This window comes from Kogia breviceps, chromosome 3 (assembly GCF_026419965.1).
Source record: "Kogia breviceps isolate mKogBre1 chromosome 3, mKogBre1 haplotype 1, whole genome shotgun sequence".
NCBI lineage: Eukaryota > Metazoa > Chordata > Mammalia > Artiodactyla > Physeteridae > Kogia > Kogia breviceps.
In genome coordinates, this window is record NC_081312.1 from 4,665,762 (window position 1) to 4,690,423 (window position 24,662).

General features: G+C 46.5%; 1 protein-coding gene across 9 annotated transcripts in view; it reads right to left on the bottom strand.

Moving 5' to 3' along the window:
* Positions 1-2,852: 2,852 nt before the first annotated feature.
* The window catches only part of WDR25 (WD repeat domain 25), a 180,406-nt gene continuing 158,596 nt past the window's right edge, over positions 2,853-24,662 (bottom strand). For 8 of the 9 annotated variants that reach the window (XM_067027755.1, XM_059058366.2, XM_067027752.1 and 5 more), the window contains exons 5-7: positions 6,386-6,556; positions 3,864-4,004; positions 2,853-3,314 (exon numbers count right to left, since the gene is read on the bottom strand). In XM_067027755.1, coding sequence (XP_066883856.1) covers positions 3,093-3,314; positions 3,864-4,004; positions 6,386-6,556 — 534 coding nt within the window. In that variant the 3' untranslated portion in view covers positions 2,853-3,092. The remainder of the gene's footprint in view (positions 3,315-3,863; positions 4,005-6,385; positions 6,557-24,662) is intronic. The other variant, XM_067027757.1, reaches the window with a different exon arrangement.

Consider the following 24,662-nt stretch of genomic DNA (forward strand, 5'->3'; position numbering starts at 1 on the left):
GGTGCTAAGAAACAGCCGCAGTGGTGTCCGGGGATACCTGGATATCCCTGTCCCAGGAGGGTCAGAGCTTCGGCTGGTTCAAGGTGACCATGTGGTAAAGAAATGGCCTTCGAGGACAGAGATTTGGCCGGTGTTTGCCCCAAGAGAAGTCGAAAGGGTACCAGCCCACAAAGGCCCCATGCAAGCAGGTGATGGGTCTGGGACCCATGGTGTCCTGGCCCCAAATCCCACAGGGCTGCAGGTTGCCGGGGTGTGGACAGCACAGGGGAGGGGCCGGGCAGCTCGGCAGACGGGGAGGTCGTCCACTGGCCACACCCCAGCACCCACGCCAAAGCCAGTTGAGTACAGTCCATAACTGATGCTCATTAAACAAATGAGTGGTCATATTAACATATCACAGTGGGGAGAGCAGTCCACAAACCACGTGATGAAATTCTCACTCAGAAGACACTCCACATCAAGGAAGGCAGAAAAACGCCCGCTTCGGGCTGGGCTAGAAAGCAGGATGTCTGGACCCCAGGATCTGGGGCTGGATGCAAGGTGGGGGCAGGGGAGGCGGGCGAGAGGCACCTGGGAAGGCCAGGCCCCACTATGCCCCAGACGAGCCCAGCCTCCCCTCCCGGCCTGTGTCTGGGTTCATTCACACGTGGTCAATCCATCCGACAAATGCCTGCCAAGGGGCTGTTCAGGCTGGACCTGGGGTGACACTGTCTCATGACAACACTGTGGGGGTCCCGTCACTCTCCCCTCCAGCTGCACAGTGGCAGCTATGCCTGGCCGGGGACCCCTGGTCTGGGGCGGGCATGTGACACAAGCCAGCCAATCAGAGGCCTTCCCTGAGACTTGTCAACTGGGAGTAGCTCACTGGGGGCTTCTGCCGTGAGAGTGAGTCAGAGCTGGCCAGAGAGGGTCTCGCCAGACCAGGTCTGAGGATGAACCCAACCGCGCCCTCTGGCCTGAACTGGCTCAACTCCTGCACCAGTGGCTGGGCTGACACTGATGCTAATATTATCACTAATACTGATACTCCCGCTGCTGGCTCCTGAGCGCCTGCTGCATACACGTCCTGCCGAGAGCTATGGCACCCAACCTGATGAACCCCCAGAAGCTGGGTACTACGAGTTCTCATTTACAGCAGGGGACACTGAGGCACAGGGCAGCTCAGCACTGGCTGTGACCGCACAATAGCGAAAGGGGGTGACGGGGTTGAAGTCCACGGCCGTCTGATCCCAAAGCCCACATCCTGTGGGCAGGTCTTACCTGCAGTTATTCACAGAATGCCTCCCGCACGCAGGGGCCAGGGATGCAGCCGGGTGCAGGGCCCTGTGAGCCCGGGAAGTTGGCGCTGCACTGAGCACGCACGCTGGGAGGCGGCATCAGGAGGGCACGGGGCTCAGGGCGCCTGTTACACTTGGAGCCCTGAAGGAGCGGGGTGAGGGGTGCTGGGGGAAGAGGGGCCCAGCACAGGGGGCAGCTGTAACCTGGGAAGGTTTCACAGAGGAAGTGACCCCAGGGCGGGCTTCACAGGTCACAGAGCTCCCCACGCAGAGCAGGCGAAGCCACCTGGGGGCGTGAGGGGTGAGGCAGGAGCGTCCACTGCCTGCCCAGGCTCTGAGTGGATGCACACTCAGCCTCCCTTCTGCTCAGGCTGGGGCAGCCTCCCGTGCGGGCCTCCACTTCTGCCAGGGCTGAGCGTGGGGTGCGGTTATCTTTCCCTCCACCAAAGAAGCCATTCTTGAGCCTTCTTGAGCCTGGAGCCATTCTCGAGCCATTCTTCACCTCCCTGGTGTGAGGAACACCCGGGATCCTGTGCTCGCCACCCACCCACGCGCTTGGCTCTGGCCTCTCCAGCCCAGCTCGGGGACACGGCACCCACTCAACACCCACTGCAGGCCAGGCTTCATGCTGACTGCAGGGGACGAGGACGAAGGACAGTAAAGGGTCGGCCCTCGGGGTGAGTCCCGCCCCAGGGCCTTTGCACTGCCCTTCCCTCTGCTTGGGATGCCCTGCTTGTGGACCCCAAGATTCCCAAGGGCCCGGGGGTGAGTTAGACACACTGAAATAAGTGTTTACCACCAGCCCCAGCAAGCCCCGGAGCCCCTCCCAATCTGCCCAGTCCCCCTCCCCAGACAGGAGCTCCCGGGGTGCTGACACTCACCACACACTTGACCTTCTTGGACCCTCACAGCAAGCCTGCAGGCTGGGGATTCTTTACAGAGCGGGGGGGGAACTGAGGCTCCGAGAGGAAACATGACTTGGTCTCAGCTACACTGACAGCAGAGCCAGGCCTAGAGCCCGGGTTCTGGAGAGGCCAGGGTGGGCACCACCTGCTCCTGTGGCCTCCTCCTCAGGTACCCTCTGTTTTCTCACTGACCCCCTGCCAGGCACACCCTCCTCACAGGCTCATGGTCTGCCCCCTCCAGGGAGACTTCCAAGGCTTCAGGGATGCCCCTGTCCTGAGACGTGCACCTCTGGTCCCCACCCTCACCTATCGGTGGATCTCTGGGCTCCTGGGGCTTAGGGCTGCTTGAGGCTCCTCGGGGGCCCTTTGCTTCTCCACGTTGCTCCCTCCCCCGGGGCAGACGCGCTGCACACCTGACAGGCAGTGGGCAAGGAGGAGTGCAGACGGCCCAGGGCTCAGGCGAACCCGGGGACCCCGCTGGCCACGCTTCGGGGGAGGGAGAGGGTGGCCCGCGCCTGAGCAGGCCCTGTGAGACCGGGGGGCAGGCAGACGTGGACCCAGAGCCCCCGGGGGCTGCCCCCCTCCAGTTCCCACCCCAGTTTTTGTCTCCAAGCTCCGGCAGGCCTGTGAGTGGGGAGCCAATACACATTTGTCGCTGAAATAACCTAAGAAACCGCAAAACACTCACATTTATTGAGCATTACCAGCAACTAACATGCCAGGTGCTTTTGCTAATGTAGTCCTCGGAGGCCCAAGACACACGGGTGTTTGTCCCCATTTTACAGATGAGGACACTGAGGCTCAGAGGGCGGAGGAGGCAGCGTCCACCCAAGCCTGACCCCGAAGCCAGCCTCAGATCCTCCTCACCCACCCACCCCGGCCGGTGTCCGGAAGGTTCCACGCTGGAGGTTCAGTGCCAGATCTTAACGTCACCCTCCCAGGAGCAGGTGGCCAGGACGGAGGGCAGCACGGGGTGGAAGGTGGTGCCCACACAGGCGTGCGTGTGCCCATGCAGCGTGCGGGCGCGGCTGGCGGTGCGGAAGCTGTACACCAGGACCCGGCCATCGGCGCTGCCCGTCAGCAGCAGGTCACCGTCTGGAGAGCACTCACAGCCCACCGAGTAGCCTTCCACCTGCAGAGGGTGACCCGGGGTGAGCAGGCCACGTGGCACAGGGCGCACAGCCTCGCCTGCCCCTCCCACAGGGGAGCAGGCCAGGAGCAGGGCTGGGCCGAGCTCCTGCCCTGAGGCCGGGGCCCCAGCCCGGGCCTGTGGCACAAGGCTGGTTTCGTGTAATCCAGACAGGCCAGCTCTAGCACAGCTGATGGCATCTGGCCTCGGCGCCAGGCGCTGGGTCCGCACTGGCTCTGCCCCATGAGGCAGCCCTCAGCAGGGAAAGGGGGCAGGTGGAGAAACAGCCCCACTTCCGTTCCATCCCGCGCCCCTCCCCAAGCCCCGTGACCTGTCCACGTGAGCCGACAGATCAAGGAAACCGTCCCTGCCCAGCAGATGGGGCCCGGGGCCTAGAGTGGACACCAGGCCACGTGGCATGGGGTCACCTGGGAAACAGAAAACACAAGTTTCCTGCACGGACGGTCCACGCCCTCAGGGGCCGCAAGCGCCTTGCCGGCCTTGTCAGTGGGTCAACTTTTTCCGCCTGGGGGATGGATGGGGACGAGGTACCTTGTGCCCCTCGTAGCGCCGCCTCCTGCTCATCCGGTAGGGCCACACGGCAGAGAAGAGGGCCAGGTAGTTGCCGTTGGTCTGTGCCAGGAACACAGGCTCCCTCGGGTGCAAGGTGAGGCTGGGGCAGGTGTACCTCTCCTGAGAAAGAGCAGGGCCACAGAGAGGGTGGAGGAGGCTCCCGACTGGGCTTCTGCCTCAGACGGACTCACCCCCCAAACTCTGCCCGTGGGGCCTCGGGCCCTCTGCCCAGACCTCGGCTTAGGGGGTCTGTGTGAATTTCCTGCTGCTGCTGTAACAAAATGCCTCCAATTTCGTGGCTTAAAGCAACACACATTTATTATCTTACAGTTCTGGAGGTCAGAAGTCTGAAATGGTCTCTCTGGGCTGACTAAACTCAAGATGCCAGCAGGGCTTTGTTCCTTCTGGAGCCTTTAGGGGGGAATCTGTTCCCTTGTCTTTTCTGGCTTCTAGGGGCCCCCTGCACTCCTTGGCTCATGGCCTCTGGAGTAGACTGAAAAATGTCCCACCAAATACTTCCATGTCCTAATTCCTGGGACCTGTGAATGTCACCTTATATGTCCAAAAAAAAAAAAGGCGGTGGGAGCTTGCAGACATAATTAACTTAAGGATCTTGAGATGAGGAGATTATCGTGTATTGCTGCCCTAAATGCAATCACATGCACCCTTATAAAAGGGAAGCAGAGGAGATGAGACACACAGAGGAGGCGATGTGAAGACAGAGCGGAGAGAGACCTGAAGATGCTGGCATGGAGACTGGAGTGACGCAGCCACAAGCCAAGTGTCACCAGCAGCCACCAGAAGCTGGAAGAAGCAAGGGACAGATGCTCCCCCGAGCCTCCAAGGGAAGCGGGCCCTGACAACATCTTGATTTCAGCCCCGTGACACTTTTTACAAACTTCTGGCCTCCGTCACTGAAAGAATACATTTCTATTGATTTAAGCCACCAGGTTTATGGTAATTTGTAATTTGTTACACAGCGATGGAAAACGAATCCGTACGCCCATCTCCCCACCTCCACAGTGAGCCGTCGAGGGTCCCCAGCCCAGCCCAGGGTCCCGTGCAGCCAGAACGCATAGTATAAGTGAGAAGGTGACTGGCCAAGCGGGGAGGTAAACGCCTGCACAAGGGGTTCCAAACAGGAGGGGAAATCTCACTGTTTAACAGGCTCGGTCACACAGAAACACCCCGAAAAGCTCCCTTCTCCATTGTACCTGTTCCATGTTCTAAGTGATGTCCTGAAGCCACAGCCTCTAAATGAGCCCAGATTCAGAGGGTGACGTCAGAAGCAGTTGGAACCATGGATGCAGACTTATGTGCTGTCAGAGGCACATGGTAACCTGATAATGAGCTCCTGGTGTGATGCTACCAGGCAGAGTGCCTGCTTGCCTGCACAGAAGGTGAGGAGGTGTGACCCGAGGGGGGCTGGTGGCTCAGGCACACAGCACTTTCTCTACCTCACTTGCTTCCCTGGTCTCTGCAGGGCCGTCAGAGGCAGGGTGCCCCGATGGCCAGACGTGCCCCTCCGGGCCCTCCCAGGGCTTATCTTTCTCAGTGGGTTGCACTAGAACCCTGAAGTGAAGGTCTAGAGGCAGGTTGGCTCAGGGTCACTTAGACTCCTCTAAGAACAAGGGAGAAAGCAGGGAGAGGAAGATGGTGTATATATACACCTGACATATATTTTTAAATTCAGGGTGGCAGCGCCAAAGAGATTAGCCATAGCTAATTGGAAATCTTAAAATACGACGGTGGGTGGTGATAGTGATGTTGGTGATGGCGGTGATAATGATGGTGGTGAGGGTGACGGTGGTGATGGTGTTGGAGACGGTGACGGTACTAGAGGTGCTGGTGATGATAGGGAGTGCGTTTTATGGAGGACTCCCTGTGCCTGGCACTGTGCTAGATTCTTTATAAGTATTTATGTCTTTTAATTCTCAAAGCCACTCTATGAGGCAAGAAACATTCCCACCCTCAGTTTACGGGGAGAAAAATGAGAATCAGAGGGTAGATAATGGGCCCAGGCCGGCTGCTTGTAAGTGGTGAATGCAGGATTTTAATGCAGGTGGTCTACCTTCGGGGTCCCTGCTCGACCCCTTGAGTCACAGCCCCTGCCAAAACCACTGAGCCAGGGCAAGGTGGAACCCTGCAGGCTGGCTGGGGCGATGGAGGGAGGGTAGGGGCGTCTCGGGTGTGCCTCCGCGTTCCCGTGGATCTGGACCGCCCCTCCGCTCCCTTACCCCGGGGCCAGGCTGTGCTGGGCGGAGGACGAGTGAGAGGACCGTTAGGGAGTCACTCCGATCCGGGAGCCAGTGGAAGGTTCTCTGGGCGGGCCTGGACCTGCACTTTGCCTTCCCCGACCCTACAGATTTCAGGCAGCCCATCTGTCTCCAAAGGTCCTGTCTGCTAACCCATCTCCGCAGAAGCGACCTGGGGCCCTAGACAGCCTGGGAGTACACGGATGCACCCTGACACTGAAAGCAAAGCCAAACGGGGTTTCTCACGTGGAAAATCTGGTTGGAGATCTTGGCGGAGCTCCGGAAATCCCAGGCAATAATGGTGCGGTCGGCAGAGTCCCGGCTCGAAGCATCCGTGCTGCTCAGAAACTCGGAGCCTTCCCGGAGGAAGAGGATGTCCAGGGTCTGCTGGATGGTGGCCTTGTAGCTTCTCACCACCTGCAAGAGCGGGCACCCGTCAGGCCGGCGGGCCCCGGGGAACAGGGCGGGTGCCCACACACAGGGACAAGGAGGGCCACCGAGGGCCCCGAGGGCTGGAGAGTTTCGAGAGGCTGGTGCTGGAAAACGCACCCCCAGGCTGAGGAGCCCGAGCGTGGAGGCGGGGCTGCTGCGGGGTGACCTCAGGACCTGCCCCGAGATACCTCCACAGAGGACAGTCCTCCGCGTCCCACGCCCTCCCCACACCCACTGGCGCGTGGGCCCAGGGAGGCACGAAGATCTCCCCAGTCAGACTGGTCCCCTGGAGAGCAGCGGGGGCCCAACGAAGAAGAGCTTAGGGAAGGGCCCACGCCTAGCCAAGGGCACCTAAACGCCCGTCAATACCAGGGCCGTACTCTGTGCGAGGGTCTTGCTTCTGAAGAGGTCACGTACTTCACAGCTTTCAAAGCCTCGGCCTAACGTCCCTGGAGTGGTAAGTGCATCGTGGGAGCCAGTGTTCTCGAGCCCACGGAGCCAGAACCACAGCATGTAAGTCAGCTTTAAAGACACTCTTTCTTACGGCATCAATAACATTGCACAGCCTCCTGTCTCTAAACTAACAATTAAGCGTCAAGCTGTTGTTGCGCTTCCTTCAGGGCGTTTTCTCACATGAACCTTCCAGCCTACAGCAACTGGGCCGGGCAGGGTCAGGGTGGAGGTCCCAGCACCCGGACTAACATGTACCTCCATGCAGTAAACTCCTGGGCGACATGACTTTAAACTGCAATAGTGAGCAACTGGCCGCGGGCACAGTGCCTCGGGCCCGCCTGCCGGGCCTGGCGGCCTGTTTACCAGCTCCCAGGGCGCCACCATGTGGCCACAGCATAAACACAGCTCTCCGGCACCTCGGCAGCCGGCCGTGAAACGAGCTGTCTTCTCACTTACTTAAAAACTGAAGTTTAGGGGCTTCCATGGTGGTGCAGTGGTTAAGAACCTGCCTGCCAAGGCAGGGGACACAGGTTCGAGCTCTGGTCCCGGAAGATCGCACATGCCGCAGAGCAACTAAGCCCGTGCGCCACAACTACTGAGCCTGCGCTCTGGAGCCCGTGCTCTGCAGCAAGAGAAGCCACCCCACCGCAGTGAGAAGCCCGCGCACCGCAAGGAAGAGTAGCCCCCGCTCTCCGCAACTAGAGAAGCCCACACGCAGCAGCAACGAAGACCCAAAGCAGCCAAAAATAAATAAATAAATATAATTTTAAATAGTAAATAACTAAAAAATAAATTAAAAACTGGAGTTTATAAACTTTCAAATGTTTCAGACCTAGATTGTCTATCATCCTCTTTCAAATACATGTAAGTCAAATTCACATTAAATGCAGCACTCCATAAATCCAATTTAGACAGAGGGGTATTTTGAGACCCATTCTCCAGATGAGGAACACTGAGGCTCAGAGAGATGCAGGGATTTGCTCCTGGGCGCAGGGCGCAGGGCGCAGGGCCAGGGTGTGGTGCTTCTCTGGGGCCCACATCCCTGTCTCCTGCTGGCCAAGTCCTGCCTCAGTAAACGCTGGGACAAATTCCTGGGGGAGGGTGGGGAACAGACGATTACCTTCTCTGAGCCGCTTCAGAAGCAGCCCTCAGCTCGGGCGATTTCAGGGTGGGCCCCCTGGAGCCTGAGGAGTAGTCCAGGGGTACAAAAGCGAGGGCAGCCCTGCAGGCCTCTGAACAGTGGCCAGCCTATGTAGCTGCTCCCCAGGCAGCGTGGAACTGCCCACCTCCCTCCCTCCCTCCCTCTCCCACTCTGTGCACCAGGGTCCCACATGCCCGCTTTGCCCTCCCAGGTGGCCATGAGCCTCCTGGAGTGTGGACTGGAAGGAGAGCTCCAGACCCCGGCCAGGAGGGGCATAGGAGCTGTGCTGCTGGCAGATGCTCGGGCCTGCCCAGTCTGGAGCTTGGGCAGCAGTCTGGGGCCCGGACCACCAGAGTCCCCAGCATATGCTCTGATAAGTGCACAACATCCCGACGCAAAGAACGGCGCCATCCCAAGGCAGGGTTTGGAATCTGCTCCGGTGGAAGGAGAAGAGAGGGGAGGGAGCAGGGCCCGTCATCATGGCTCCAGATCCATCCCCCGCTCCCACCCCCAGCGCCACGGTCACCTCTGACTTAAACCACCCTCTCCATCAGCAACCCCAGACCTCCATCTGCCAAGGCCACATGGGGCTTGAAGGCCTTCCTGCCGCCTTTCCTGACGCCCTCCCCGTCACCGGCAGTCCAGGCGAGGAGCAGGGAATCAAGGATGGCGGGGGCAGCAAGTGCCGGGAGAGGAATCAGTCCGGCCCAACTCACGTCCCTAGATGTGGCCTGTGCACTGAGGTGCGTCTCCTCCCGGGGAGCGGGGACACAGCCCCAAGAGCCCATAGGGAATGGCTGCCGATGGGCGGGGCCGTGACATCCGTGGGCACCCGAGCCCCTCTCCAGCGGCGGCCCCTGGATCCCCACACGCACTCGGGAAACACACAGCCCCAGGAAAGCCTGGAGGAAGAGGAGGGCCCGCTGCGTTCCGGCCACAGGCCGGGGGTTTCACAGAAATCATCTCCTGATGGCAGCGGGAGGAAGCTGCTCCCAGAGGGCGGTGGGTGTGAAGGCCCAGAGAAGCAACGTGCCAGGGGTCCTCGGCCCGTCCCCGGCAGAACTACCCACGTGCCCACCGACACACCACCTGCCTTTTCCAGGAGAATGAAAACCCTTGTTCTGTACACTTGCTGAGAATGGATGGAAATGGCCCAATTCATTAGGGCGTCGTAAAACCGAATGGCCGGGAAACAAGCCGTGTCACGGGCGAGCCCTGCCAATAACGCTGCTGTAAGTGGAAGGCTGACCTTTGAAGTGACTGCTGCTGAACATGAGTTACTTGCCTTCACAGCTGCTGCTGCCCCGGGAAAGAGCAAAGGAGCCTTTTGTGTGTCTAGCTGGTGGGTTTTATGGCAACCTTAATTACACCGACAGCTGGTACGTCCCACCCCAGGGGCGTGGGACAGCGCTACACGGGCCTAACTAGCTGGATCCAGAGGGAACCTCACTCAGACTCTTCTGGCAACCAGGGCCTCGGTCGGCAGACAGTTGTAGACACTTGGCCAAAAGTCTACGGCTTTGGGAAAAATGGAAGACGTGATCAAGACACATTCAGGTGTGATGAAAACCACCTAATATCCTTAAAATCTTGTCTGCTTGGCCCACCGAGCGACCTGGGTAACTCTGGGCTGCTCTGGATTCATCCTGAAGGCTCACCTTTCCCTTCCCCGGGCCGTGCCACTTCCGAGGTGTGCAGGGCTGGGGGGCAGGCTCCGGTCCCGGCCCGCTGCTGACTCACCGTGTGCCTGGGGCATCCCTGCCCGCTCCGCGGCTGCTTTCGAGTCATCTCCACCAGGGGCCTGGACTAGACAACAAGCCAGCCTCTCGCGTCTATGCGCTGCTGGACCCCAGAAAGAGGGAGGGCTGGGGGCCCCAGCTCCCCCTCCCCTCCACCCCGGCCAGTCCTCTGCACCCAAGCCTGGAGGGAAAGTGAGGGAGACACTGCTCTGGGTCCCCCAGGAGGGCCGAGGCCACCTGCCCGCCCCACAGGACCGTGAGTTCCTGGGGACAGATGCCTGTCACATTTCTGGGGCACCCTTGGCCAGGGCTGGGTCTGCATACTGCGGGCGTCAGTAAGTTGTGCTAAATTAAGGTCTGGATAAGGGAATGAGCAGATAAACAGATGGACGGACAAACGAAAGGACAACTTGAAAGGTCTCTGGCTGCCAGTAACAGGTGGGCCCTTGGGGCTGAAGCAGTGCACATGGACCTGCTGCCACCGGCTCCAGCAGGCGCCCTGGGAGATGATGTTCATTCACAGGGCCCTCCATGGCCCTCGGCGTGGAGACAAGGACACCTCATCCGCCAAGGACCTCCGAGACCGTGGAGTGGGGCGGGGAGGGAAGGGCTCAGTGCATGCATGCCACCACCAGACATCCGGAGGTGGGAGGGCCAAGCTCTCAGGCAGACACTCGGGTGTCTGAGCCTGATGGCCTATCACTGGCTGCGCGCCGCTGGGCAGGTAGCTCACCTCTCAGTGCTTCCGTCTCCACACCTGTAAGGGTGAGGCTAATAGCAGGACCTACAGCTTGGGCGTGAAGAATGGTGATAGGCCTGGCCAAGCGGCCAACACACAGCAGATGCTCATAAACCCCTTCCCAGGCCGGCCAGAGCTAGTCCCTGGGATGGGGCTGGGAGTCCCTGGGCAAGTCCCTTCTCCCCAAATTTCAATTCCTTCCCCTTGAATATATTGGTCTCTTCAAATTCTAAGATGTGAGGAGTCTCTGCACAATGGCAAACTGGAGAGGTGAGTAAAGAGCCCCTTTTTTCTACGGTTTAAAATCACACAAGTAAAAGTAGCCAATCACATGGGATAGTGTGCACCAAAAGTGCTCTGTGGATAATTTTTAAAAAAAAAAAAACAGAAATTTATATTAAGAAAGAGAAACTATACAAATATGAAAAGAGAGTATGACTGAATTTTTCTACAATCTGAGAGTAGGGGAAACTTCCCTGGTTAGCACTCCAAGGCCAGAACAATAAGAGAAAAGATGCATAAATTTGGCTACATGAAAATAATAGTAGTAGTAATAATAATAATAAACATTACTGCATGGCATAAAAAACAGGTAAATAATTAAGAAAAATAAAAAAGACAAATGGGAGAGATATTTGCAAGTTATATTACAGGCAAAAGGTCACTGTCCCTAATACACAGACAGGGTCTAAAAATCGATGAAAAAGACCAAGGGGTCTATAGAAAAATGGGCAAGAAAAGTGAACAGAGAGTTCATATGAGAGGGAATGTAACTGGTCCTTCAATCTTGCTCGTAAGAAACAAAATTTTAAATTACACAGAGATATCATTTCTTACTCGTCAGATTAGAAAAGCCAGAAGTTTGACAACACACTCCGTTAGGTGGCTGTTGGGCATTACTTACTTTGCAAACTGCTGACAGAAATGCAAAATGGTACAGTCCCTATGGAGAGAATTTGGGTGACACCAAGCAAAACAGCATGTGCCTTGTTACTCAGCAATATACATAACCCAGCAACCCAACTTGTAGGAACTGATCCCAAAGTTACAGCAGCAAACACCAGAAAACATAAGCACAAGGCCAATGAAAGCAGCACTACTTGTAAAATTAAAAAAGCAGAAATAACCCAAATGTACAAGAAGGGACCAGTTAAACAGACATCAGTCCAGACACACTCTGGTATACCATGTGTGCTGCTGTAAAAAAGAGTGAGGCCCATCTCCCCACCTGCTGTGGGCTGGCTTCCAAGAGGTACTGCTCAGTGCAAGAGCAAGGTGGAGAGAAAAAGGGCGTACAGTAAATACGAGAGGTTTGTGTTTGCTTCCATAAAAACAGTAGAAAGATAAACCAGAAACTAAACAAATAAATCAGTCAGACTGCCTCTAGAGGGGAGAGGACAGAATGGGGGAGACAGGTCTAGAGGCAGAAAGTAGAGGATTTCTACAGAGGGACAGACAGTAAATATTTTAGGGTTTGGAAGCTACATTTAGTCACTGTTGCATTCTCTTCTGTGTGTGTGTGTGTGTGTGTGTGTGTGTGTGTGTGTGTTACAGCCATTTAAAAATGTAAAAATCATTCTTAACTCAAGGACCATACAAAAACAGGCGGTAGGCCAGATTGGACCCATGGGCTGTAGTTTTCCAATCCCTTCTCCAGAACCACGTACGTATTTTATAAAATTATACAACAAAATTAACTTAAAAAGCCGGCTCTAAAATGTGAAAGCAAAATTAAGCAAATGAAACTAAACATGTATTGAGTTGGTAGCTTAATCACACAAATGGGATTTATTTTAAGAGACATTAAAGCATAGTAGTTTAAGGCAGATCCTCAGTTGAATATACATTATGAATAGAAAACCAGTAATCTGATGGTAAACCCTAATTGGATATACCTTGTGGACAAAAAGAACTGTGAGAAATCTTCAATTGTTTTCAGTCATTACATTACTGGTGTCCACATATACCCCCAAAATTGTGGTCAGGAAGACATAAATAAAATTTTTCAGTTTAAAAGAGATCAAAAACATAAAAACAAAGAAGCTAAAGAAAAGTTCTGTAATGCTAAATTTGAATTGGACAAGTCAGCATAAACAATAATATATTTTTTTCTTAACAAGAAAAACGTAAATTAGCTCTGTCCACAGAAGAAGTCTAGAAACAATGACCAACCACAACACTCAGATGCTGGTCTCTAAACCCAACTAAACCCACAAGTGACACAGATGACAGAGCAAGGCATTACAATGGTCATTACAACTATACATAACATATGTTTAAGCAGGTAGAAGGAAGACTGACCAAGGTTAGTAGAGACATGGAGGATGTATGAGCCCCTCATAGAATTTCTAGAGATGAAATGCACAATGTTTGAGGAAAAGATATATTAGATGGGATTAACATCAGATGAGACACTGCAAAAGAGAACATTACTGAACTAGAGGACATAGCAATTGAAAATTTCAAAACCTACTAGAGAGAAAAAAGACTGAATTTTTTTTTTTTTTTTTTTTTTTTTTTTTTTTTTTTTGCGGTACACGGTCCTCTCCCTGTTGTGGCCTCTCCCGTTGCGGAGCACAGGCTCCGGATGCGCAGGCTCAGCGGCCATGGCTCACGGGCCCAGCCGCTCCATGGCATGTGGGATCCTCCCGGACCAGGGCATGAACCCGTGTCCCCTGCATTGGCAGGCAGACTCTCAACCACTGCGCCACCAGGGAAGCCCAAGACTGAATTTTTTAAATGAACAAAATCTAGTTTTAAACCAAAATGGAGCAAATCCACTATGGTCTCTCACTCTCCTTCATAAATTACAACTAAAAACTCTGGACAAAATTCAAGAAGCAACTACCTGAAGATTTTGAAAAGTAAATAACAGCTGATAGGTCGAAGAGGGAAGTCAAAATGTGAAGAAATTACCCATATGACAGGTAAGGTTCTAGTTTTTTGTTTGTTTGTTTTAGTTTTTACTTTCGGGGTTTGTGGGAGTTTTTTTGTCTTTTAACTACTGATGTTGACCCACAGACAGACTGAATCAAGGAATTACATAGTAGACATGGACAGCAAAAATTCTGAAATAAATTCATCTTCCTGGCCAGAGGAACAAGAAAATGGGTCCTTGTAAGCCAGAGGGTATCGGGTGAAATTTTTTAAATATCTCCTTGCTCTCCTAGCCCTGCCCTGATGCCAATCCCAACAGCTCTGGCAGTGCAGCACAAATACCTAAAAACCAGAAGGGAAAAAAAAACCTGAATAGAAGAACTGGGAAAAGGGAGGGAAATTCATGTTATTTTTTCCTCTATTTTCTCTGGCCAATTTGCTTTGAAAGGCATCCCTTATGGACACTGTGTGACAAGGGAGAAGGCTAACATTCTGAAAGAACACCATTGCTCTGGGCAGAAGAACCAGGAAAGGAGGCCCAGGGAACCAGGCAGCGTGGGAGAAATTCCAAAGAGGAGATAGTTGAGAAGGGAATCCTCCACTTCTGTATATTAACTGACACACATCCCAGGACAATCCCTAAGCTACAGGTGCATGGAACATGGCCAAAGGGGCACAGCTAAAGCTCTGAGAAGTGGAGTACCATATAACCGCTGCCCCAGTCTAAAACTAACCCTTTAGTGGCTCCACATAACAAAGGTTTTGAATACAGTACTGAAAATGGAGTCACTGACCACGGGAGAGAAGGAACTTGCAATATGAATCTAACAAGCTTGGTTGCCTGTTAAGACAAACAAATCACTATTCTCTACAGGATTTTAATAGGAACCAGGATCTTACAACATAATGTTCAAAATATGCAGGATATATTCTGAAATTACTTGACACACAAAAACCAGGAAAATGTAAACAGTACCCATGAGAAAAGAGATACCATAGATGCCAACCCTGAAGTGACCCAGCTGTTTGATCCATATTATCAGACACATTTAAACAGCTATTAAATAATAATCCTCAATGAGATAAACACCCTTGAAATAAATGGAGAGATGATTTCAACAGAGAAACAGAAATTATATATATACTTTTAAGTAGAAATTTTAGAACTGAAAAAAAATTTTAATCATGGGATAAGTACAATAGCAAAATGGAAGTGACAAAAGAAGGACTCAGTGAACTTGAAACAGGATCAATAGAAATAATTCAATCTAAAGAAAAAATAAGCAAAGACTTAGGAGCCTGTGAGATAATATCAGAAGCTTAAGTATTTTTGTCAATGGAGTTCCTGAAGGAGAGGGAAAAGAGAGAAGTGCAGAAAAGAAATACTAACTGAACATGCCCAAATTTGGTGGAAGGCATAAATTTAGAGTCAAGAGATTCACAAAGAGGGTAAAAATCAAAGAAATCCAAGCCCTGACACACCACAATCCAACTGCTGAAAACCTCAAAGAAAAAAATTTTGAAAGCACCCAGGGGAAAAAATGAACCATTATATGAACAACAATTTAAATGCTGTGGACTTCTCATCAGAAACTATGGAGGTTAAAAGGCAGTGGGATATACTGAAAATGGTGAAAGAAAGGAGTGTCAACCCAGAATTTTATAGACAGTAAAAATATCCTCAGGAATGAAGGTGAAATAAAGACCTTGACAGATGAAGAAAAACTAAGAGAATTTGTCATCAGCAGACCTGCCCTATTTAAAACAAGTGCTAAAGGAAGTTCTTCAAGTTGAAGAGAAATAATAACAGAGGAAAACTTGGAACTGAGGGAATGAAGGAAGAAAAACAGAAATGGCATGTTATTGGGCAAATATAAAAGGTCATTTTTCCCCAGTTAAATTCTTTAAAATATGCATGACTGTTGAAAACAAAAATTCTAAGTCCTTAAGGCAGAAAGAAAACTATACCAGACTTGAATCTACACAAGAGAATGAAAAGCAGCAAAAATAGTAAATACGAAGGGAAATAAAAAATACTTTTCTATTATTAAAATAATTTGCTGTTTCTAGCAAAAATAATAACAATGTATTGTAGGGGACTGTAATATATGTACAAGTAAAATTTATGCCAAAAATAGCACAAAGACCCTGAGGGGTAAAATTGAAAATCTGTATATTGTTCTAAGGTTCTCATACAATACAAAAAGAGTTAAGACTTGAAGGTAGACTGATGAGATAAAAATGTATATTATAAACTCTAAAGCAACCACTAAAAATAAACCACAACACAAATCCACAGATAATAAGGCAACAAAGGAGATAAGAAAAAAAACCACAAAATAAAAGCAAAATTAATCTATAAGGAAAACATAAAAACAAAAAAAGGAGAAAAAGGAATAGATGGAACAAACAAAAAACAATAGCAAGACGCTAGATTAAAACTAATTACAAAAAGTAATTAGAAAGTATTTTTAACTGAATGAAAATGAAAAACAGTATATCAACAGTTGTGTAATGCAGCTGCAAAACCTAGAGGAAAATTAAAAGCACTGAAAATCTATAATAGTAAAGAATAAAAATCCCCAAATAATGACCTCAACTTCCACTTTATGGTGGAAAAAAAAGATAAACCTAAGTTTTAAGCAGAAAAAAAAATGTTTAAAAGCAAAATTGATCACTTTTTAAAATAAAAGAAATAGAGAAAAATCAGGGCATCCCTGGGTGGCCCAGTGGTTAAGAATATGCCTGCTAATGCAGAGGACATGGGTTCAATCTCTGGTCAGGGAAGATCCCACATGCCACAGAGCAACAAAGCCCATGTGCCACAACTACTGAGCCTGTGCTCTAGAGCCCACGAGCCACAACTACTGAAGCCAGTGCACCTAGAGCCCGTGATCCACAACAAGAGAAGCCACCCGATGACAAGCCCATGCACCACAACAAAGAGTAGCCCCCTCTCCCCTCAACTAGAGAAAGCCCACCTGCAGCAACAAAGATCCAACACAGCCAAAAATAAATAAATAAGTTTATTTTTCTAAAAAAAAGAAATAGAGAAAAATCAATGATACAAAAATGTATACTTAAGAAAGATCAACCAAATTGATAAATCTCTATCCAGACTGATCATAGGCAAAAGAGAAAAGACTCAAATTACCAATATCAGGAATGAGAGAAATGAGGTGACATCACTACAGATTATACAGGTATTTTTTAAATAATTAAAATAGTATGAAAAACTTTATGCCAAAGAGATAACTCTGATGAAATGGACAAATTTCTTGAAGGATACAAACTACTAAAGGTCACTCAAAGAGAAACAGAAAATTGGAATAACCTTATATTTACTAAGTAAATTTTATTTGAGGTTTCAAATCTTCCCACAAAGAAAATTTCAGGCCAAGCCAGTCTCATCACTAGTCAATTCTAGCAAATATTTATGGAATAAATAATATCAATTATACACAAACTCTTCCAGAAAACTGAAGAGAAAGGAACACTTCCCAAATTACTTATGAGGCCAGAATTACTCTGATACCAAAACTAGACAAAGATATTATAAGAAAAATATAGATCAATACCCCTGATGAACATACATTAAAAATTCTTAACACATTTTACCTAATAGAATCCCATAAAGATAGAAAGAAGATAATGTATCATAATAAAGTGAGATTTATCCCAATAATACAATGTTGTTTTAATATTTGAAAATCTATCAAGAAATTCCACCATATTAACAAAATAAAAGAGAAAAACCACACTATCCCTTCAATAGATGTGAGAAAGGCATTTCACAAATCCAACGTTTATTCATGATAAAAACTCTCAACAAACTAGGAATAAAAGGGGATGTCCTCAAACTGGTAGGGGCATCTACCAAAAATAACTACAGTTAACATCATATGTAACTATGAAAAAGAATGAATTTTTTTTTCTAAGATCGGAAAGGCAAGTATGTCCATTCTCACCACTTCTAAGTCAACATAGTTCTAGAGGTTTGAGCCAGCACAATAAGGTAACAGGAGGAAGGAGGAAAGAAGAAATTACATCCAAATTAGAAAAGAAGAATTAAAGCTGCCTTTATTCACAGATGACATGATCATCTTTGCAGAAATAGAACCTACAAAGAAGCAACTAGAACTAATAAATGAGCTTACCACAGTTGCAGAATTCAAGGTAAATATACAAATATCCACTATATTTCTATATTCTAACAATGTATAACCAGAAATTGAAATTGAAAAATACAATTTACAATAGCATAAAAATATATAAATACTTAGGGATAAATCTAAACCAAAAAATATGATGGAGTTGTACAATAAAAACTACAAAACATTGGTGAGAAAAAATAAAGGTTTAAATATATGGAGAAATATACTATGATTATGGATTGGAAGACTTGAAGTTGTTAAGAATTCAGTGCTGACATTCACAGAAAGATAGACAAGATGAAAAGGCAGAGGGCTATGTACCAGATGAAGGATCAAGATAAAACCCCAGAAAAACAACTAAATGAAGTGGATATAGGCAACCTTCCAGAAAAATAATTCAGAATAATGATAGTGAAGATGATCCAGGACCTCGTAAAAAGAATGGAGGCAAAGATCGAGAAGATGCAAGAAATGTTTAACAAAGACCTAGAAGAATTAAAGAACAAACAAACAGAGTTGAACAATACAATAACCGAAATGAAAAACGACACTAGAAGGGATCAATAGCAGAATAACTGAGGCAGAAGAACGGATAAGTGACCTCGAAGACAGAATGGTGGAATTCACTGCTGCAGAACAGAATAAAGAAAAAAGTATGAAAAGAAATGAAGACAGCCTAAGAGACCTCTGGGAAAACATTAAATGCAACAACATTTGCATTATAGGGGTCCCAGAAGGAGAAGAGACAGAGAAAGGACCAGAGAAAATATTTGAAGAGATTATAGTCAAAAACTTCCCTAACATGGGAAAGGAAATAGCCACCCAAGTCCAGGAAGTGCAGCGAGTCCCATACAGGATGAACCCAAGGAGAAACATGCTGAGACACATAGTAATCAAATTGGTAAAAATTAAAGACAAAGAAAAATTATTGAAAGCAGCAAGGGAAAAATGACAAATAGCATACAAGGGAACTCCCATAAGATTAACAGCTGACTTCTCAGCAGAAGCTCTACAAGCCAGAAGGGAGTGGCATGATATACTTAAAGTGATGAAAGGGAAGAAGGTACAACCAAGATTACTCTACCCGGCAAGGAACTCATTCAGATTTGATGGAGAAATCAAAAGCTTTACAGGCAAGCAAAAGCTAAGAGAATTCAGCACCACCAAACCAGCTCTACAACAAATGCTAAAGGAACTTCTCTAAGTGGGAAACACAAGAGAAGAAAAGGACCTACAAAAACAAACCCAAAACAATTAAGAAAATGGTCATAGGAACATACATATTGATAATTACCTTAAACGTGAATGGATTAAATGCTCCAACCAAAAGACACAGGCTTGCTGAATGGATACAAAAACAAGACCTGGGCTTCCCTGGTGGTGCAGTGGTTGAGAGTCCGCCTGCCAATGCACGGGTTTGTGCCCTGGTCTGGGAAGATCCCACGTGCCCCAGAGTGGCTGGGCCCGTGAGCCACGGCCGCTGGGCCTATGCGTCTGGAGCCTGTGCTCCGCAACGGGAGAGGCCACGGCAGTGAGAGGCCCGCATACAGCAAAAAAAAACCCCCAAAACAAAAACAAAAACAAGACCCATATATATGCTGTCTACAAGAGATCCACTTCTGACCTAGGGACACATACAGACTGAAAGTGAGGGGATGGAAAAAGATATTCCATGCAAATGGAAATCAAAAGAAAGCTGGAGTAGCAATACTCATATCAGATTAAATAGACTTTAAAATAAAGACTGTTACAAGAGACAAGGAAGGACACTACCTAATGATCAAGGGATCAATCCAAGAAGAAGATATAACAATTATAAATATATATGCACCCAACATCGGAGCACCTCCGTACCTAAAGCAACTGCTAACAGCTATAAAACAGGAAATCGACAGTAACACAACAATAGTGGGGGACGTTAACACCTCACTTACACCAATGGACAGATCATCCAAAATGAAAATAAATAAGGAAACAGAAGCTTTAAATGACACAACAGACTAGATAGATTTAACTGATATTTATAGGACTTCCCATCCAAAAACAATAGATTACACTTTCCTCTCAAGTGCGCACAGAACATTCTCCAGGATAGATCACATCTTGGGTCACAAATCAAGCCTCAGTAAATTTAAGAAAATTGAAATCATATCAAGCATCTTTTCTGACCACAATGCTATGAGATTAGAAATGAATTACAGGGAAAAAAACCTAAAAAACACAAACACATAGAGGCTAAACAATACATTACTAAATAACCAAGAGATCACTGAAGAAATCAAAGAGGAAATCAAAAAATACCTAGAGACAAATGACAATGAAAACACGACGATCCAAAACCTATGGGATGCAGCAAAAGCAGTTCTAAGAAGGAAGTTTATAGCTATAAAACCCTACCTCAAGAAACAAGAAAAATCTCAAATAAACAATCTAACCTTACATCTAAAGGAACTAGAGAAAGAAGAACACACAAAACCCAAAGTTAGCAGAAGGAAAGAAATCATAATGATCAGAGCAGAAATAAATGAAACAGAAACAAAGAAAACAATAGCAAAGATCAATAACACTAAAAGCTGGTTCTTTGAGAAGATAAACGAAATTGGTAAATCTTTAGCCAGAACTCATCAAGAAAAAGAGGGAGAGGACTCAAATCAATAAAATTAGAAATGAAAAAGTAGAAGTTACAACAGACACCATGACAGAAATACAAAGCATCCTAAGAGACTAATACAAGCAACTCTATGCCAATAAAATGGACAACCTGGAAGAAATGGACAAATTCTTAGAAATGTATAATCTTCCAAGACTGAACCAGGAAAAAACAGAAAATATGAACAGACCAATCACAAGTAATGAAATTGAAACTGTGATGAAAAATCTTCCAACAAACAAAAGTCCAGGACCAGATGGCTTCACAGGTGAATTCTATCAAACATTTAGAGAAGAGCTAACACCCATTCTTCTCAAACTCTTCCAAAAAATTGCAGAGGAAGGAACACTCCCAAACTCATTCTATGAGGCCACCATCACCCTGATACCAAAACCAGACAAAGGTACTACAAAAAAAGAAAATTACAGAGCAATATCACTGATGAATATAGATGCAAAAATCCTCAACAAAATACTAGCAAACAGAATCCAACAACACAATAAAAGGATCATACACCATGATCAAGTGGGATTTATCCCAGGTATGCAAGGATTCTTCAATATATGCAAATCAATCAATGTGATAAACCATACTAACAAATTGAAGAATAAAAACCATACAATCATCTCAATAGATGCAGAAAAAGCTTTTGACAAAATTCAACACCGATTTATGATAAAAACTCTCCAGTAAGTGGGCATAGAGGGAACCTACCTCAACATAATAAAGGCCATATACGACAAACCCACAGCAAACATCATTCTCAATGGTGAAAAACTGAAAGCATTTCCTCTAAGATCAGGAACAAGACAAGGATGTCCACTCTCACCACTGTTATTCAACATAGTTTTGGAAGTCCTAGCCATGGTGATCAGAGAAGAAAAAGAAATAAAAGGAATACAAATCAGAAAAGAAGAATTAAAACTGTCACTGCTTTGCAGATGACATGATACTATACATAGAGAATCCTAAAAATGCCACCAGAAAACTACTAGAGCTAATCAATGAATTTGGTAAAGTTGCAGGATACAAAATTAGTGCACAGAAATCTCTGGCATTCCTATACACTAATGATGAAAAATCTGAAAGAGAAATTATGGAAACACTCCCATTCACCATTGCAACAAAAAGAATAAAATACCTAGGAATAAACCTATCTAGGGAGACAAAGGACCTGTATGCAGAAAACTATAAGACACTGATGAAATAAATTAAAACTGATACAAACAGATGGAGAGATATACCATGTTCTTGGATTGGAAGAATCAATATTGTGAAAATGACTATACTACCCAAAGCAATCTACAGATTCAATACAATCCCTATCAAATTACCAATGGCATTTTTTACGAAACTAGAACAAAAAGTCTTAAAATTTGTATGGTGACACAAAAGACTCCAAATAGCCAAAGCAGTCTTGAGGGAAAAAAAAAAATGGAGTTAGAGGAATCAGACTCCCTGACTTCAGACTATACTACAAAGCTACAGTAATCAAGACAATATGGTACTGGCACAAAAACAGAAACATAGATCAATGGAACAAGATAGAAAGCCCAGAGATAAACCCACGCACCTATGGTCAACTAATCTATGACAAAGGAGGCAAGGATATACAATGGAGAAAAGACAGTCTCTTCAATAAGTGGTGCTGGGAAAACTGGACAGCTACATGTAAAAGAATGAAATTAGAACACTCCCTAACACTATAAAGAAAAATAAACTCAAAATGGATTCAAGACCTAAATGTAAGACCAGACACTATAAAACTCTTAGAGGAAAACATAGGAAGAACACTCTTTGACATAAATCACAGCAAGATCTTTTTTGATCCACCTCCTAGAGTAATGGAAATAAAAACAGAAATAAACAAATGGGACCTAATGAAACTTCAAAGCTTTTCACAGCAAAGGAAACCATAAACAAGAGGAAAAGACAACCCTCAGAATGGGAGAAAATATTTGCAAATGAATCAACGGACAAAAGATTAATCTCCAAAATATATAAACAACTCATGCAGCTCAATATTAAAGAAACAAACAACCCAATCCAAAAATGGGCAGAAGACCTAAACAGACATTTCTCCAAAGAAGACATACAGATGGCCAAGAAGCACATGAAAAGCTGCTCAACATCACTAATTATTAGAGAAATGCAAATCAAAACCACAATGAGGTATCACCTCACACCAATTAGAATGGGCGTCATCAGAAAATCTACAAACAACAAATGCTGGAGAGGGTGTGGAGAAAAGGGAACCCTCTTGCACTGTTGGTGGGAATGTAAATTGATACAGCCACTCTGGAGAACAGTATGGAGGTTCCTTAAAAAACTAAAAATAGAATTACCATATGATCCAGCAATCCCACTACTGGGCCTATACCCAGAGAAAACCATAATTCAAAAAGACACACACACCCCAATGTTCATTGCAGCACTACTTACAAAAGCCAGGTCATGGAAGCAACCTAAATGCCCATCGACAGACGAATGGATAAAGAAGTTGTGGTAAATGTATACAATGGAATATTACTCAGCCATAAAGAAGAACAAAATTGGGTCATTTGTTGAGACGTGGATGGATCTAGAGACTGTCATACAGAGTGAAGTAAGTCAGAAAGAGAAAAACAAATATCGTATATTAACGCATGTATGTGGAACCTAGAAAAATGGTACAGATGAACCAGTTTGCAGGGCAGAAGCTGAGACACAGATGTAGAGAACAAACCTATGGACACCAAGCAGGGAAAGCCGCAGGGGGGTGGGGATGGTGGTGTGATTAATTGGGCGATTGGGATTGACATGTATACACTGATGTGTATAAAATTGATGACTAATAAGAACCTGCTGTATAAAAAAATAAATAAAATTAAATTTAAAAATTAAAAAGAAATATATTTTATATATATATATATATAATGTCCCTTTAGATAGCAATAAGAAGTGCTGGTTGGTTGGTTGGTTTTTGGAGGAATGGTAATTAAGGTATAAATAAAACTAGGGTAGAGTCCTCCCTCATGAAATTCACATAAGCTCACGTAAGAACACTGAAACGAAACTGTAAGTCAATAATTAAAAAAAAGAATTCAGTCTTCCTCCAAATTGATCTGTAGATTAAATGCAATATCATTCAAAGTTCAAGCAGGCTTTTCTTGTAGAAACTGACAAAGTGATTGTAAAATTGATATGTAAAAGCGAAGAACCTAGAATAGTCAAAACAATTTTGAGAAAGAAAAAAATTGGAAGACTTACACTACCTGATTACAAGACCCATTATAAGATTACAATAATGGAAACAATGGGGTATTGGTGTAAAGATAGACAAAGAAAACAATGGAATTGAAGAGAGAGTACAAAAAAGACCTACACATATTTAGTCATCTGATTTTCCACAGAGGCATAAAGGTATAGATATTGTTTTCAACAAATGTTACAGGAATATTGAATATCTATATGCAAAACCATTAACTTCCGTCCATACCTTGCACCAAAAATAAAAATACAAAATGGACCACAGACTAATATAAAGCCCAAAACTATACAACTTCTGGAAGTAAACAGGAGCAAATCTTTGTGGCTTTAGGTTAGGCAAAGTTTACTTAGATTGTACACCAATAAGATATGTTGATAAATCGGACTTTACCAAAAAGTTTTTAACTTGCTTTTTAAAAAAAAAACTGTTATGAGAATGAAAATACAACCTATAGACTGTGAGGAAGTATCTGCATATCACATATGTGATAAATGTCTTATATCCTAAATATAAAGAACACTCAAAACTCAGTATTACAAAAACAAACAATCCGATTTTTAAAATGAGCAAAAAATCTGAACAAACACTTCATCAAAAAAATCAACAGATGGCAAATAAGTTCATGAAAACAGCCTCAACATTGTTAGTCATTAGGGAAATGCAAATCAAAACCACAGTGAGATACCACACTATGTATCAATACATTTTAGAATGTCTAAAATTAGAAAGATTGACCATACCAAATGTTGGCTAAGACAAAGAGCAATGGAATCCTCACAAAATGTTGGCGGGAATGTAAAATAGTGCAATCATTTGGAAAACTGGCAGTTTCTCTAAAAGTTACACGTACACCAGCATACGACCCAGACATTCCAATCCTAGGTATTTATCCAATGTCTCAGTCAGCTCAGGCTGCCATAACAAAGTTCCATAGACTTGGTGGCTTAACACAACAGACATTTATTTTCCCACAGTTCTGGAGGCTGGAAGTCTTAAGATCAGGGTGCCAACAGGGTTGGTTTCTGGTGAGGCCTCTCTCCTTGGCTTGAAGATGGTGCCTTCTTGCTGTGTTCCCACGTGGCCTTTTC